Below are 18,160 nucleotides of genomic sequence, written 5' to 3'. Positions count from 1 at the left end.
GGCTCAGGCTTTTTTGTTTGTTAATCTTTTGAGACATGGTTTCTCTGTGTAGTTCCGGCTGTCCTGGAACTCACTCTGTAAACCAGGCTAACCTCAAAATCAGAGATCTGCCTCCCGAGTGCTGGGATTAAAGGTGTGCACCACTAAACTCAGCTCATTGACTCGGGATTTTTACATTGTATTGCTTTAGAAAAAGAAAACAGACATTTCCGGACAGGAAGAGTGAAAAATTTGTCCACGGTTAATATTGAAAGTACCAAGATAGGCTGTGATCTGAAACAGTGGAATAAAATCTAGAAGGCAGAAAGGAAAGGGCTACAACAACTAGAGTTCTGAACCCCTAAACACGGTGTTTTAGCAGGAGGATGTGGCGCAGTGGTAGGGTGCTAGACATACCTGGCTTAACATGACCTAGCTTCAGTGCCCAACACACCCCGCCCCCAAGCACATCGTGGCAATTTTCTAAACAAGACTTAAAACTGAAGAAATTATAGTGTCACCCTCTGTTTGTCACAAACAGTACCCAGAGGCGCTGGATACTCTTGACTTAGTTCCCCCTGTAGGAACCTCGTAGGAACTGTAAAGTGTCACAGACAAGACATGGTCCTGAACACAGCCTGGCAGTCCTGCCCGGGCTGTGATTCAATGCACTGTTAGTTTCCTGCATGGGCATTCAGCAAGTACAGAACTGAACGACGTCCAGATCATCTCTACAGATACTGCTGCGGTGAATGGCCTGGACCTGGCTGTTTCTACCCTTCCATAGTTAAGCCACTGGGAAGTAGTAGATGCATAGATTACTTGAGCTAGAATTAAAAACTCAGGTACAAAGCAGTTCTAATCCTCTAGTCTGACTTAATTGAAAAGGCATTCATGGAAGTCTGATGAATTGGACAGGCTTGTGTCCATTCCTGGACGTGTTGTCTGAGAGAAATGAGAGATTATGGGTATCAAGTGAAGTCAGACGCAGAGCCTGCAGGTGAGGAGGGGCAGTTATGTTTGTGCTGTGCGTGATACTTTAGCGATGCCCCGTGTTGATGAAAAACAGTTCATCTGCTTGTCTCCAGGGTCTCACATTCTCATAGTTGCAGGCCTCGGGGAAATCTTTTAGTTTTGGTGGATATTGGATAAAAATAACTCTCCTTTGTAAAAAGTGCTTCGGGAGAGTTTCTTTACCTTCAAGCATCTTATCAGCTAACACAAGTCCCTTGGAGATACCCAAAAACTTGATGACTAATGAAGTGATTTCCATGAAACTGCTTTTAATTAAGTAGCAATTACAGGCTTGACATCTGAAATTCAACAAGCAAACTGATTTGCTCTTTTTCATTTTTTTACACTTATTTTTACTGTTTTATGTGTATGAGTGTTTTGCCTGCCTGTATGTCTGTGCACCACATTTGCACTTCATGCCAAGGAGCTAGTGGGCCTCCATGTGGGTGCTGGGAATCGAACTCGGGTCCTTCTTTTACAATAACAAGTGTTCTTAACTGAGCAAACTCTCCAATCCTGATTTCATCATTTTTTAGTCATTCACCCTTTCCTTCTCGCTGTTCACCATTCGAGGCTCCTAAGTGTCGTCTTCTTTGATTGTTACTTGATAGTTGATGTCCTAGGATTCTGTTCTCTCTGGATGTCTGTATCTGTTTGCTGTTTTCCAGTTTCTGTCTTAATCCCAGCTCCTGTTTCTAGCTGGCCTCCATATTGTTCCTCTTAGGTCCTCAACAAGTATCTTAAAACACGGTAGATAGAGCCTATCACTGGTGATACACATACACACACACACACACACACACACACACACACACGCACGCACACACACACACACACATTTCCTTACATGGTTATAACGGTCTTGAATACAGGTAAAGTGTTTTGATCATCTCTTTGTGTGAATGAACGTAGAAATACCTGTAGAGCCAAGCCAGTGTCTTTGACTCCTTTGTTGTAAATAAAAAGAGTGTTGGGCTGTATAGTATCTATTATTTGCCCTGAGGTTATCATGGCACTATTATTTAACCCACTTTCACAATCAAATAAAACACAGACACCTGTTAGATGTTATAATTGCCTTAAAACACCCTTGGGCTGGGCAAATAATTCCATCTATGCTATCTCAATAGCCTCACCATCCACCTCCCAGCTCCCATTCAATGCCAGCCTCCTTAACCCTCCCTATCTGGGCTACCTTCCATCCATAATCCTACAAATACTTGCTTATAATTTTCATCTTGATGTTTTCTTCATCCACACCATCATGGCCCACATAGTTCCTTCTCCATGCTAATGCATTATAGCCTTCTCCTGCCTCCTCTCTTCCTGTCCAGTCTGTTTCCCCTGATTCTCTTGAACTGAAAGCCTGGAAACCTTAGCCACACCTACCCCATTCTGCCCTGCCCAGGCTGTTTAATCAGCCAATCAGGTAGGTTTACACGAGAAGGCTAGGTGTATCCAGGCAGTAACCAGATCTTGAGAACCCGTTATTAGCATCTAAGTACAAGCATCCGACCCACCGCAGACGCTCCTTCCTTTGTACCATCCCAGCAACTGCTCCATTTCTGAGTCTGAGCCCGGCCTGTCTTCTTTCCTCAGTATCTCTGAGTCTGTCTACTTAAAAAACAAAACAAACAAACAGACAAAAACCCCTCAACACTTCTCATATGTTCTTCCCCCAGAACTAGCACACACCCCCCCCCCCCGCCCAGATTTCCTCAGCAGGGTGTTTGTGGATAGACTCAGACTGGAGCCTCTCCAGCCAGAGGGTTATGGTAAAAGGTCCCTAGCCTGGGCTTTCTGCTCCGGGAATGACTGGTGCTTTCTCTTTACGTATTCACCCTGTAGAAGTGGTACAGCGGGCCTGCGTGCTACCTGAGACGGTTTTAAAAGCCAACTCTGGACTGGCAGGGTGGCTCAGCAGGTAAATACGCTTGTCATCAAGCCTGACCACTTGAGTTCAATGCCTAGGACCCACAGGGTAGAAGGAGAGAGCTGAGTCCTGGAAATGGTCCTCTGAGATCTCCACATGTGTCCCTGGGCATGCGTGTACGCACACATATACACATATGCATACACGTAAGTAAGTGCAGAGAAAGATTTAAAATAAACTAACAAATAAAAGCTAGCTCCACCAGTTAGTTATGACTTAAACAAACACCAGTTAGAGGGTCTGTCCTCGGTTTTCTTGTCTCTGAAATGGGATGACTATGTTTGAATGGTTCGTGTTTGGGATGACCATCGAGAAGTACTTGACAGAGCCAGCGTAGAGGAATAAGTGGTGCTTTTCTAGCCCTGCTCAGATCCCACTGTCCTCATTATCACAGATCAGACCATCCACTATCTAATCAGCCCTGCACAGGTCAGGGAGACCAAAGTTCCTGATTTTAACTGATGATACACTGTTTTCATTCTTTCATTCCTTCCTTCCTTCATTCATTCATTCTACCATTAAGTTTTGTTTGTTTTGTTTTCTGAGTCGAGGTTTCTCTGTGTAGCCGTGGCTGTCCTGGAACTTGCTCTGTAGAACAGGCTGACCTTGACTCAGAGATCTGCCTGTCTGTACCTCCTGAGTGCTGGGATTAAAGGCAAGTGTTGCCGTTGCCCGGCTAATTGTTTTTTCTTGATTGCATTTTTTTCTTAATTGCAGTTATTAGTGTGGGTGTTGTATGTGTATATGAGTGTATGTACATAGGTGCCACGGCACATGAATGGTCAGAGGACAACCTGAGAGAGTCAGTTCTCTCCTGGCAGCGTCTGGGTCCTGGGGACCAGCAGGCTTGGTGTTAAATCCCCACCTACTCACCGAGGTATCGCCTCCCTTTTCTTTTTAAAGACAGACCAAAGTTAAGAATTTTTGGTCTTCATATTGCTGATTCTGTTCTGGGCTTCAGTTTTCTCATTTAAAAAAGTGAAAACATTGGGCCAAGGCTCTGTAATTACACAAGGAAATGGAATGAATGAGCTAAGGAAACCCCAGCACTTGAATTTATGGTCCCCACCGCCCCCTCTTCTCCCCCTTTCTGTTTTGTTATATGCTTGTTCAAGGCTCTCCTTCATAAGAATCATTTCTGTGTTTAGGTTCTGGAGTGGCGCAGTTTTGCTGTGTTCCGTGCATTCTCCTTTCCCCACATTATAGCTGTGTGACTTTAATGGTATATAATGTTTTACTAAGTGTTCTACTGAGTGCTGGAACTGTTGACCTGGTCTCCTCTCTTTAAAATCTACATACTGTCTCTCAGCTTCAACTTTCTGTTCCATAATTTGAATAATAGACTTACAGGAAATTCACAGTTATCAAAATAGTACAGAAGTTAAAGCTGAGTGACTATTTATAGTTAGACAGCTGGCCAACATTTATCTTACTGTGTACTTATTAGCCAAATCAGGAACCTGCTGTCCACAGTACTTTGATGATCTGTGTTAAGATTTCCTGGACTAGGATCAGACACTGGGGCTTTTCAGAGTACTAAGTGTAACTGTCATGGAGGAGAGTTGAGACCCACCGTGGGTGTTAAGAGTTGACCTATGTCCTTTCTTGAACTGATGAACCAAGAAACTCTCAGTAGCAGCACTAATTTTATTATGCCAAATACAGTTCTTTTCTGCTGAAGCTAAGGTTTTCCCAATGTTCACCCTCCCTTCTTCTTGTACTCCCAAATCCTCTCCAACCCCCAATTAGGTTTATATGCATTCTTCAGGACTGTGGGTCCCTGGCAGGAACAGCAGCATTTCAATTTACCAACACACACTGACAAAAGTCTATAGATTGTAAATGAATGTTTTCAGACTAACTTTCTGGGTAGAACTGAAGTTTGTGGTAAGTAATTAAACAACCTATAAAGTTTAAAATGATGTTTCGGTAATAAAACATCACTGTCCATGATTTCAGCACACACTTGTCTATAATGAACTACATGGTAGAAAGATACGGTTTCTCTGAAGTGGTGTTGCTGTGTACTGTGTGTGAGCTGTCATCCAAACACACATTTCTAGCCTTATGAGGCGCTTTAGTATGTTTAAAGTAGGTAGTGGCCAGGAGGCCCGTGCTTTCTAACGATACTGTTTCTCTCCCCAGCTCGATCCGCGCTGGACTCAGCCACTCGTTGTAAGTCCCTCGCCTTGCTGTTTTATAGGTCTTTGTCCTGTGTGTGGCCATGCGAGAGCTTATGTACATGCTGTGTGGGCATTTGTGAATAGGTCCCCAGGGAGAGAAGTTGAGTTGGCCCGGCTAGTATCATAGGTTCCTCATTCTCAATGGGCTTTTGCTCTGCTTATGGGCTTCGGCAAATAGGCAAATAGAGGAGACAGCTGCAGCTTGTACCTGGGTGGAGGGAAGGACCATGCTTTTACTGATTCTAGTTTGGGACCAGACATGCAGAAGAACAATTCAAAAGCCTCAGGCACCCTGAAATATAAAGGTATCTTCAAGAATAATTTAAATAGCATCAGCCTTGCTCAGCTAGATCATTGAGCATGCTCTGTTTCTGTCGGTGGTTAGCTCCTTCCCCAGGAGGGTCTGAATTGAGTTCTTGAGTCCTTTTATTTTGGGGCCTTTGCCTTCCTTCCTTTCCTGGTTCTTTGATACCCTTAGAGAAAAACGTTCTGGAAGATTTTAAAAGTTTTTATTATTTGTTTATATTTTTTAAAGTATATGTATCTCTCCTTCTTAATCATTTCTTTTTATATGCATGGTGTTTTGCCCACATGTATGTATATGAACTGCATGTGTTCCTGGTGCTCAAGGAGGCTGGAAGAGTGCATCTGAGTCTTTGGAACTAGAGTTAGGGAACTAGAGTGAGTGGGTACTGGGAATTGAACCTGGGTCCTCTGGAAAAGCAGCTGGTTCTCCTAATCACTGAGCTGGCCCTAACGAGGTATACCTCAATGTTTTTGTGTATATGGTTTGAGGGCTAAAATAAGCTGATTGTAAAATCTTTTTAATTTGTTTTCTAAGAAATCTCAAACCTAATTCTATTCTTCCCAAGCTACGAAGCCTCCCAGGTATAAATGTGGGATCTCAAAAGCGTGCCCAGAGAAGCATTTTGCTTTTAAAATGGCTAGTGGAGCTGCCAACGTGGTGGGACCCAAGATCTGCCTGGAAGACAACGTGTGAGTACTGGCTGGCTCGGAACACGAAGGCCTTGAGGGACAGCTGGTGGACCTGAGGGCCATGGTGCTTCCGAGATGCTTTTACGAACAGTCTGTAATTTCCGTTATCATCATATGGCTTTTCTTTTCCCTATGCATTAAGAGAGTGAATGAGGGACCTGTAGTCATTTGGCTTTGGGTAAAGATGCACATGGCTGTTCCATTTGACTCTGAAATACTGGGGGGGGGGGGGAATTCATTTAAATTCATTAAAATAAAAAAACATTTCTCCAATCATGGTTGGCATATTTTAACCGCTCAGTGTCTCCACAGGGCTCTTGACCCCAGATCCCGTATTAAAAACTGTAGTGTCAGAGTAAAGTCCCATTGACAACTTTTCCCAGAGCAATGACTGCTTCCCATTTTAGGGCAATGTCTTTCATTTCTGATACTTGGATGCTGCATGCTGAAGTGACCTGGTCATGGCAGGCCTGTTGAGCTACTCTAGGCTGCGCTGAGCAGCTCCCGAGTTGCAATGCTCTACCTAGGACACGGCTGTTGTCCTCCTGCCTTGCCAGCTGTCACAGGTTCCTGCCTCTGATGTTGCAAACCCGGTTTTTAGTTCTTTTTCATCTGGGGACATGAGCGCATTTAGAATTCAGGTAAAATAATGGATGTGACATTAGTCTATGTGGACTGAAGAGTAAGAAGACAGTTAAGCAGGGCAAATGGGGCTGGTTCTCCCAGCTCTTTCCCTGTGAGTTTCAGATAGAGCTCTTAAATTAATTTTCAGTGAACTAAGGAAGGATTGACCTCATGGGGCAACACTTTCTTAATAATTGATGCCCATTAAGCCATGCTAATAATGAGCAGCCACTGTCAACCAGTTGGTTACCTTCTGACTTCAGTATCCTGGATCTGTTTAATGATACAGCAAAGTACATGGGCTTTGGAAGTTTCTAGGCCTTTAGAAACAGTCCTCTTCGTTTCACTGGAGAGTGCACTTTTGAGTTTAAATAATAGGACAAAACTTCTTTTGGAATACCTCACCCAACAGATAATCTTCTGCCTCCTTTTTCCACCTCTTTGAAGCATGGAGTTTAGTGCATGGAAGAGGTTAAACACTTTTCCAAAGCTGGTTTTCCAACCACAGTGATGTAGGTCAGAAGATAAATGTTTGTTGGCAGGAGGGCTTAGTATAACCAACCGGGCTTAGAGCCAGAGCCTTTGGTTCTAGCATGGTGGGCATGTCGTGTAGGATTTGCACAGTGTTGTAGAGTGTTTGACCAAAAAATTGAGGCTGCCCACTCATCAGCTGCATTGAAAGAATCACTCTCTCATTCCCACGAGAAATTAACAATTGATGAAGTTTTATAACTCTCAGGTTACGAGGCTGGTCTCTGTAGAAGAGCTTCACCATTGACCAGAGATGTCTAGTGTGGATACCGCAGGGGACATTTCCTAGTCCAGAGCTTTTCTTTCTATTTATTTCTATATGGAAAGCTTAGGAAGCTTTTCAGTGATGCTAACATAAGGAGACTGCTTGCCCAGGGATCACCCATTCCTCCATCTGTTTAAGTGCTTATTGAGTGTGGTTTCCCTCTCAAGGAATGTAGGCCAGTTTCTTTCATTTTGACGCTTGGATGCTGCATGCTGAGGTGTGAAGTGACCTGCTGGTCATGGCAGGCCTGTCCGTGCTCACACTGTTCAGGGCTGCGCTGAGCAGCTCTCGGATTGCAGTGTTCCAGACAGGATGGTTGAAGTTGTCCTCCAGCCTAGCCAGCTGTCACAAGTTCCTCCCTCCGAAATTGCAAACCCGGCTTTTAGTTGCTTTTTCATTCGGTTGCCAAGAAAGCTAGGTGTCATGTAACGTACAGTTGAGCAGGGGTGACAGGTACCTAAAAAGTAAGTGCAAGCAGTCTGGACCCCACCTATGCAGGCAGTGGGCATGAGAGATGCTTACGAGTGGAGTGAGTGAGGTAGACCCCAGCTGGAGATGTCAGTGAGGGGAAAGGTCCCACTTTAGACTGTTGTGGATAGATTCTAAGACACTGAGTGTAGTCTGAGAACCTAGGGATCGGGAGACAGCCAGAGGTAGACCAGAAGTTTCTGAACATCCCAGAGAGGAGGCTCATGCTTACGGGCCATAAGGGAAGAAAGTTCTAGAAGTGAGTGGGCCAGGTCACACATGAACTTCTGAGTAATGCAGGTAAAGGATTGAGATAGTTTCCTAAGTGTGCCGAGAAGGCTTTCAGATTCTCACTGTGTTACAATCTCATTCGTATTGAAAAACTAGTTTCCTAGCTATGTAAAGTGACTCACGCAGTGGAATTAAGAACAATGGGAGAGCCATGGTTAGTTGTGCTACCTGCTTGACACAGCGTTTCTACTCATAATGACTTTATTTGTGCTTGTCTGTCCTACAAGGGCAAGTGTGCAAGTACATAATAAAAATGAGTGTATCCTTGCACCTGCTCGGAGTTCAGGAACGCACCGTTAAGACAACTACTCTGGATTGCCGTGTCTGGGGAGGGCTGATTTTGCTTCCTGTGGTACATTTGTTATTGTCAGAGTTGTAGAGGTTTCACCTGCAGAACCAGAACTATTTTCAGTACTCAGGCAAGCTCCTTCCAAGATGTTTAATGTAGCCAGATCTGGTAGCAGGTATGTGAGCAAAACTGTATTTGAAAGTATATAGTGTTTCTGGCATTTCCTTTACAGTTCTTTTGTTCGGTTGTTTTTGTTTTTGTCTGAAGGTATGCGGGCCAGAAGGCCTTCATGGTTGTAAAGAATAAAGTAAATATTTTAATTGCTGTGACTACTCTGTGTGTTGGGTATCTTTTGTGTTTTTAGTTTGTTTGTTTGTTTGTTTTGTTTTTTGTTTTTCCATCGATGGCAGGTTTTCCTGTATGTATAACACCAATAAGTCTGAAAACTTTCTCAACACACTTAGGAAACTCTCCCAATTTAATTCTGTTTAAAATTTGATAGGCTGCTGCCCCCTTGTGGGAAGCCTGTGGCACTGTGCATTCTGCTGCCTTTCTTCTGTGATGGACTTTTATGTCTTTTGGAATACGGAGTATGTTTTCAAGATGGTGTCTGCTTGAAAAGTCACTGGTGTGTGATTATTAACCAACACTTAGTGGTAACCAGGTCTTTTGGGTAGCATCGAATGTGCTTCCTCGGAGTCCCACATGCTCTGACGTGCCCCTCCTCTGAGGCAGCCCCGCCAGTTGTCCTTCTGTGGTGAAGCTTATGTTCATCTATTTTGTTTTTCAAGACAGGGCTTCTCTTGTAGCCTTGGATGAGCTGAAACTCACCCTGTAGACCAGGCTGGCCTCCAACTCACAGAGATCACCTGCCTCCCTGAGTGCTGGGGTCAAAGGTGTGCTCCTCCTCCGCTTAGGCCCACCTTTGTGTGTGTTGAAGACAAATTCTTCTTTTTAAACATCTTGGAGATGTAGTTTATATACCCACACTATACTCTTCTGTAGCGTGCAGTAGTCACTGGTTTGTAGTGTGGTTCAGTGTCATGTACCAACTCTGCCATGGTCATTTTGGGCTCCCCCCCCATCTATCTTTCTTTCTTTCTTTCTTTCTTTCTTTCTTTCTTTCTTTCTTTCTTTCTTTCTTTCTTTCTTTCTTTCTCTCTCTCTCTTTTTCTTTATCTTTCTTTCTTTTTTCTCCTTCTTTCCTTCCTTCCTTCCTTCCTTCCTTCCTTCCTTCCTTCCTTCCTTCTTCCTTCCCTTTCATTCTATTCCACACTCCACACCCAAGTTCTAAATAACTTTGTTTGCTTCTGTCTCTATAGGTCACCATGTTTTTGATGTTTTATATAGGTGTATCATCTGTGGTCTTTGGTAACTGGCTTCTTCACTTGGTATAATGTTGTCAAGGTTCATCTACTTTATAGCTCATATTCGTTAATTCTTTCCATGACTGAAGGATTTTCCATTATAGATATGCCTCACTTGCTTTGCCCTGAATCAGGTTAATAGGTGTATGAATTATTTCCACTTTCTCACTGTCAAGAACAGTGTTTCTGAAACATTTCTATACAGGATTTGTATGGACGTGTTTTCACTCTCTGTGCTTGTACTGTAGGGGATTTTTGGTTCAGATAGCTGTCTGGCTTTTGGAGGAGCTGTTGTTTTCCAAAGGGACCCCATCTGTTGACCTTTGCACCAACAGTGTATAAAGTCTGGGGTCCTCCACATGCCTGGAGACTATGGTGCCAAGTAGGAGTGAAGTTGTGTGTCATCGACGTCTTGATATGTGTCTTCCTAATTGCTATACTGTCCTGCACTTTTTAAAGTCACCACAGAGAAATTTTCATTTGGTTTGTTTTTAAAATTGATTGATGACTATTGATATTTCGTCATTTTAATTGTTTGCGTAATGTCATTCTTACCCTTTTACTTTTGCTTACCTATATCCTGATGAATTTGTTGTCATCATTTTGAGTTTGGTTCTGTAGCAACCATGGTTCTCCCTCTGTCTTTACTTGGTATGTTTGAACTACTTACATTCACTGCACCCGCTGATGCCACTGATAGGGGAGGCCTTAAGTCTTCCATTCCTCTAGCTTTTTTTTTTTTTTTCTGCTTTCAAATTGCTTTACTTTGAGTTTTATGATTATTTTTTTTCCGTTTGAGAGGACTATTTGGGAAGAAGAGGTAGGATCAGCAGGAGTGGCCAGTGTGGGATGATGGAAGGTAATAAGATGTGTGATTAAAGTATGTGCTAACCACATGCAAAATTATTTGAATTAATGAAAGCCATTCATATTTATAATGTATGATAATATAACATTTTAAGAAGTTTTTCTTCTATTTATTCACTGTTTTTTGAGTGTATTCCTTTGTAGAGACATTATAGTGATTACTGTCTGTTGCTTCACAGTAGGTTTTGGAATTAAGACCAAGTCTTCAGAAAAAGAGGAGAAAATGTTAATTATGTAGACGAGACCTCGTTGTATGTCATAATACCCTGTTTGGTTTGCAGTTACTACACTGCAGCAAACAGAATGAGGAAATAACTGGCTAGTACTGAAAATGTATTTGATTTAGTAGAGACATTCTTATCACCGAATAAATGAAGCATCAACATTATTTCAGTTTTTCTTTACTTTGTCCTTCTCATTTACATAAATGAGTATGTCACTCGGTATGCGTTACAATTATATTCACTCTAACTGTAGTTCAGTTACAGATACAAGTTCTGTGGAAGTCACTTGACACTTTCTGTGAGAACCAGTTGATAAAGAGGAATATATGGCAAAGTATTTTTAGATTTCATTTGCAATTATGTGCCACACATTCTATCAGAAATTTGCAGTGTATGTGTGAGTGTGTGTGTGTTTGTGCGTATGCGTGCGTGCTTCTATGTCTGCCCGGTGCCTCTCTTTCAATACACTACTGAGGAAGTCGCAAATACCTTGAACTCTTTTAACATTGCCTACAAATTTTGGTGTCATATTAAACAAAGTGAGCTGCTGGCAACCCAGTGCGCCGCTGTGCCCTCCGTCTCACAGTGTCATCTGGAATCGCTAATGGTCGGTTAGCTGCAGCGAAGTTGGCTGTCTCGGTAGCCTGTGTGTGGCTGTGGTGTGATAATTAGCAGCACAACATTTCCTCTGAGAACGGAGAACGGTTATGTTGATAATGACTAGGAAAATATTCACAGTGAGGTGACATGGGCATGACAGTGCTCTGCTACCCCTCTGGCTTCAGGTACTTTGGGCAGAGAGTAGTAAACCTCATGAAAGAAGAAGGAGATAGAAAAGCCTGGAGAGAGGAGCTCCACAAGGAGACCATCATAGCCAAAAACCTGGGCCCAGGGGGTACTGCAAAGACCGCTATTCCAACCAAGGACCTAGATCCCCCTGTTTAAAGGAAGCCCATAGGCTGCTCAGTTTCCAAGTGGGTTCCCTAGTAAGGGGGACAAGGACTGTCTCTGACATGAACTCAGTGGCTGGCTCTTTGATCACCTCCTCCTGGAGGGTGCAGCCTTGCCAGGCCACAGAGGAAGATGATGCAGCCAATGCTGATGAGACCTGATAGGCTAGGGTCAGATAGAAGGGGAAGAGGACCTCCCCTATCAGTGGACTAGGGGAGGAGCATGGGAGGAAAAAAGGGAGGCAGAGTGGGGCTGGGAGGAGACAAGGGAGGGGGCTACAGCTAGGATACAAAGTGAATAAATTGTAATGAATGAATGAATGAATGAATGATTGAATGAATGAATGAATTTAAAAATGTCTATATAGCATTTCATGTCATGGTATCACAGTGCGCCTATGGAAGATGAAGAAGAGATGATCTGTTCTTTAGCTTCTTGAGAAGGTAGAGATTGTGTCCTGTGGTGTCGTGGGCTGAAGGGATGCCTCAGATGGCGCTGCACGGTATTACAGAGTGGTAACTGTGGCATGTCAGCCAGGAGACTGTTATTTTAGGGAATTTATTTTCATTTGTGTCTGGGTAAGTAAAGTACAGGTGTTGACAGGGCATTGGATCCCCCTGATGAGGTTACTGGCCTTCTGACGTGCATGTCCGTCCTCTTTATGGTAGGACATGGCTGTAACCACTGAACCATCTTCTAGCGCTATTATACCTTTAGGCATATTATTTGGTTTTATGAAGTATTATTTGAGTTGACATCATAGTTGACTCCACCTAAGGCCATCTTTGCTGTAGTAAATGTTTTTCAGTTTGCTAAGTTGAATATTTGATATGTGTATAATACTCTTTTTTTTTAAATTTTATTTCTGTGACATGTTTATAATTATACGGTATAATTCTAATGTTTGCCTTATTTCCCTTTAGTTTAATGAGTGGTGTTAAGAATAACGTTGGAAGAGGAATAAATGTTGCCTTGGTAAACGGTAAGAATAATTATTGTACTTTATCAATGTAATCAGTACATATATATACATATATACATATATGTATACACACACACATGCCCTCCTCTGGTGTGCAGGTGTACACACAGACAAAAAGAACACTGTATACATAATAAAGAAATAAATCTTTTGAAAAAAGGGAATCTACCCATGAGTAGCATGTCTTCTTGGGCACATTGTAGCCATGTGCACGGTGTGGCAACCTTGTGAAATTACCAAACTACAAATCTAATGCTAACTTGGTGCCATCTTGCTGTATCTTTCAAAATTCTCAGTATGAAAAAGAAAGACGGGAGTACGGGTTTGTAAAGTGACAAAGGATGATGGATCGTGAGATAAGTAGAGGGAGGAATAGAGTCATAATTTGTTGGGAGCTTTCAGTACCGTCCACAGTCTTCCCACAGGATTATTGCTGGGAATAAGTCCATTGCACCCTGTGCGTAGTGAGTGTTCCAGAAGTGAGTCTGAAGCATTCAGCCCATGGCGCGCAGGGCGCTTCCTGTGTGCAGCTGACCCTATTCAGGCACAGGTTGCTGTAAGTGCCTGGGGCCAGCAGAAACTGCCCACGGTTCACCCCACCCCAGCGGGGAAGGGCGCTGCTTGCTGTGTTCAGAGGTGCTAGTTAGACGACTTTGTACTTTCGCTTTCCCCAATAGAAATTTTAATGTCTCTTTATCTATTCACTAAAAGTAAGATAAGCGCAATTTTTTAAAAAATAGCTTTAATATAGAGCGCGTTTCCGTTCTGATGTAGGCAGGTAATTTCTTTGCCGTAAAGGTGATGTGTGGGTGGTAATTCTCACAGGGTGATGAGCGCACATAAAAATGAAGGGTAGTGTTAGAATCTATCTGAACTCGGTGATGAACATTTATGTGTTAGAATCGATCTGAACTCGGTGATGAACATTTATGTGTGTGATTCAGATTGTGAGTTCTCTGAGCAGTTCCCTCTGTTAATGAGCTCACGTCATTCATTGGGTAAGACCGTTCTTTCTACCCTCATATTTCAGTCGTGTGACTTAACATGTACTCTGTCTCTTTCAGGAAAAACGGGGGAGGTGTTGGACACCAAATATTTTGACATGTGGGGAGGAGGTATGTGTGACTTGTATTGTGTCGGTATGTGCTGCCGAAACACTGAGCCCATCCGCGAGACAACTGTGCCACTGGTCACATTTCCGCTTTGTCTCCCTCCCGGTGGTCTCACCATGTGACGGTGCACGTGCTTTGGTTGTGGTAGGGAAGCTGTGTGTGATTGAGAGTCCAGTTAGATTTGAGGGCTGTCAGTGCCCCATGATTGACAGGACAACTGACCCACAGGCCCGAGCTTGTCTAGATTTCTGCATGAAAATTAGAGTCATAAAAAGAACAGGATAACCAATTCTCACAGTTTTTTAATAGGCCTTTGTACGGTTTTTGAATCTCAAAAATTAAACAGAAGTGGGAGCCTTTAGTATCTGATGTAAACTCAGTCAAAAAAAAAAAAAGCGTTAATTCCACTAATTCATCCTATTTCCACCTTTAGACTGTGCTGTTACAGCAGCAAACATTTGAAAGAGGTTTAGACTTTTCTTTGTAATTTCTTGGACTGAGAACAAGCCACAGATTTTTCTTTTTCTTTCCATGTTTGGGAGTCCTAGGGACAGGAAGAGGTGGCCATCATGCAGAGCAAGCACTGTCTCCCCAAAGGGTACCCCAAAGACGAGGGTTTCTTTTTTTTTAAGATTGTTTTTGATGATGTGTAGGCGTATGTCTGCATGTTGGTATGTACACATGGCTGCAGGTGCCTGAGGAGGCCCGAGGCACTGGACTTCTAGAGCTGCCTGATATGGGTACTGGGAACCGAATTCAAGTCCTCTGGAAGAGCAGTAAGCTCTCCTCACCTCTCCGCCATCTTTGCAGCCACCAGGATTTCATCTTTAAGGAAGGCAGGCCAGCCCCTGGCTTATATTCAGGTTCCCTGGCCTGTTTACATATGTCCTATAAGCCAGTAGCTTTCAGGATTCCAATCATTTATGTTCGCTTTCAAGATGAGCTAATATGTCTAATATTTCTTCAGCTTTTAATAAGATGCTGTGTGTTATTTATTTAAGGTTTAGAGAATGTTTCATAGCTGTCAGAGCTATATTAAATTACACTGTTCCCATCAATTTTAAATTCTGAGGGCATAATTGCTCTTGGTATAATTTATAACATGGAGACTCTACCGTGAAGCCGTTGAAATCAGGCATGTAAACAGAGCTCTGCTATTGCTCTCATTGCCCATTCTCAGAGCTGAACTGCTGCCAAAGACTCTTCCTGGTTGAGAAATAATAGCAGTTCAGTGTCATCTTTTCATATCAACGTTAATGACTTGTTGGCATTTATGTTTCTGCATTGAAAATGCTCTTTGTGTAAAATATAATCAGTTAGAGAAACATCTTTGGAATCCTCGATGTTAAAAAAAAAATGAGAAGGCTTGAAGTAATATAGTTTTGGAGTAGTTTTAGACTTGTGGTCTATAACAAAAACTAACCTTGCAAAGAGCTCACAATGGAAAATGCTTTAGCACCTAACCAGCCTTCTGGCAACACCAGCTTGCAGTCAGTGAGCTGGATTACTGTGACGTTCCTGGGCACTCGATGCATAAGAGGACCAATGTTGGCCATAACTCGTTTGACTTTTAGTTACCTTCCCCAGTTTGTCACAAAATGATGGACCTAGAAACTCTATTTGGATTTGCCTCTTTACAGAAAAATTTGTTTTATAGAGGGGTCGGATAAAAGCACCCATATTAACATTCAAGGCTGTGACTCCCGCTGCTCCCCAAAGCTCTACATGGACCTCAGAATCAGGCTTCCTATGGTTGTAGACCTACTTACCTATTTCTGAGAGATCACTGAGGTCCTTGCTTTACAAGTGATACTCTTACAAGAATTTGCTATGGATTTTTATTTGCCCAGATAATATGAGTATGAAAGACACAGGATAATTCAGAGCTGAGAAATAAATTAGGAAATGGAGGGATCATATTGAGAAATAAATTTGGTAGTCTTGTTTAGTGGATTATTTTTTTTAATAATTCCCTAAGTGGATTTGAGAAACTTGAGTTTTTAAGCTTTTTCTAAGGTTTGTCCATCTTAACTACACATTATTTTTCATGAGAAACAAGTATTTTAGGCAAACTTCGTATAATACTAATTTTAGAGATTATTGTATAGTAATTCCATTATTTACAGAGAACACTTCCAATTCTTCTTCAGATGTGGCCCCATTCATTGAATTTCTGAAGACCATACAAGATGGGACAGTAGTATTAATGGCAACGTACGATGACGGAGCAACCAAGTATGTAAAATTAAAGCCTAACACAACTTTCGGAGCTATAATTTATCCTTAAAAAGCAACACATTTTCACTGAAAAACAAAGTCTATTAAGTAGATAAGTACCATCACCTTTTAAAAAGTCTTTTTTTCTTTCTATCTTTACATGTCCATCATTTGTATATTATGAGGAAATTTGGATCACATTGTACATAAGTATTTTGTACTTTTCTTTTATGTTATAACAGTATTAAACTGTTTTTTTCTAACATTATTCTTTTGGATTAACGTTCTTAAGTAGCATCTTCATGGCTCATAGCAGTTTGTCCTGTGGTCATAACATTTGTTAAAACGTTCCTCTTTAACTGCCAAGTTTTTCATTTAACTTTCCTTTACACAGATTTTTTTCATTTTTATACCTTTGTTTATAACCTTAGGGTGAATTTCTGAAAGTGGAATTAATGGTCAAGGACACATATGTGAGGTGTGTGTGTGTGTGTGTGGTGTGTGGGTTGATGCCTATGCAGCCCAGAAGTATTAGATTGTCCCTTGGGCTGGAGTTACAGGTGGTTGTGAGCCGCTCACATGGGTGCTGTGAATCTAGCAAAAACAGGAGCACTCTTACCCGACGAGCCATCTCTCCAGTCCTGACTCTTACAAACTCTTCATAAACTCCAACAGATAGTGGTTGTCTAGCTTGCCTTCTTGTGTTGTGTATGTTGGGAAATTTGGAAACCATGGGAAAGCACAAAGAGGAAAGCAAGTTAGGTCAGCCCACCGTGCAGGAAAAGCGTGCAGAAATATTGTCGTTTCTTTCCATTTCAGCTGACTTAATGCACATAGTTTCTTCACTTGGTGTGTAGCTTCCTGTATTAAATATTCCTTACAGTATGGCTGATTATATCTCATTGTTTAAAAATGTATGTTACGATTTTGTAATCTTAAAACGTCAAAACTACCTGTCTATTTCCTTACAATACAAATTTTAAGTGAGATTATTGAGTTAAACCATGTGTACATGTTTTAGAGTTTCCAATCCTGGAAATTTTTAATGGCTTATTTTATCGTTTGTTAGATTAGACCTTTGTGTGTGCATGCTAAGTGGATTTTTTCTCTTTTTCGTTTATTTTTTTATAAATTTTCCTTCGACCATTCAAGTTGATCCATATTGATTTATAAGACACCTTTATATATTAAGGTATTAACCAGTTCTCTTATTAAAATTACAGTTTCTGCAGACAGTTTGTTTTTCTCAACTTAAGGTGCCTTTGACTTTTAAAAGAGAAGAGTAGCATTTACATACTTGAGCCTGTAGATTTTCCCTTTCAGTTTCTCCGACTCTTAAACTCAAGAAGTATTTTTCCATCTCCAAATTAGGTAATTAGTAGATTCTCTCTTGCATTGATTTTGCTCTTTTTTTGTATTTTAAAAATCCAAATTTAATTTCAAGACTTACAGTGTCTGTGTTATGTCAGGTTCTAAGATGGCTTGAATTTGTCTCTAGTTCTCTTGCATCAAACTCTTTCTTTCTATCCCTAAAGACAGAAAGCTGCTTTATGACTGTTTTATAAAAATGTATATGCTTTATTCCTCTATGATATTGTTATCTTTTAAAGCATTTTCCGAACAACGCTGACACTGTACATTTTCACTGCAACTAATGGTAATGTGAAATCTATAAATTGAAGCTTAATGTGACTGGCAGATTTAGCTGTTTTTGCATAGCTAAATGCTATGCAGAATCTAATTAACTAAGCTCTTTCTTCATTTAAAAAAAGTGACTTGTGCATTCGTTTGTCTACAGTATAGAGTATTATGTGTATAACATCAGCTTTTAACATAAAAGCTTTTTTTGTCAAGACACACATGGCCT

At 41.7% G+C, this 18,160-nt stretch overlaps 1 protein-coding gene across 4 annotated transcripts in view; it reads left to right on the top strand.

Annotated features, from left to right (window-relative positions):
* Fam3c (FAM3 metabolism regulating signaling molecule C) overlaps positions 1-18,160 on the top strand; it is a 44,575-nt gene that overhangs the window by 17,059 nt on the left and 9,356 nt on the right. For all 4 annotated transcript variants that reach the window (XM_055608162.1, XM_055608165.1, XM_055608164.1 and 1 more), the window contains exons 4-8: positions 5,072-5,101; positions 5,982-6,105; positions 12,906-12,964; positions 14,029-14,079; positions 16,227-16,311. In XM_055608162.1, coding sequence (XP_055464137.1) covers positions 5,072-5,101; positions 5,982-6,105; positions 12,906-12,964; positions 14,029-14,079; positions 16,227-16,311 — 349 coding nt within the window. The remainder of the gene's footprint in view (positions 1-5,071; positions 5,102-5,981; positions 6,106-12,905; positions 12,965-14,028; positions 14,080-16,226; positions 16,312-18,160) is intronic.

This window comes from Psammomys obesus, unplaced genomic scaffold (genome assembly GCF_907164565.1).
Source record: "Psammomys obesus unplaced genomic scaffold, mPsaObe1.curated_primary_1811, whole genome shotgun sequence".
In the NCBI taxonomy this organism is placed as follows: Eukaryota; Metazoa; Chordata; class Mammalia; order Rodentia; family Muridae; genus Psammomys; species Psammomys obesus.
The sequence above is the reverse complement of the archived record's forward strand: the minus strand, read 5'-3'. Positions and strand labels throughout refer to the sequence as shown.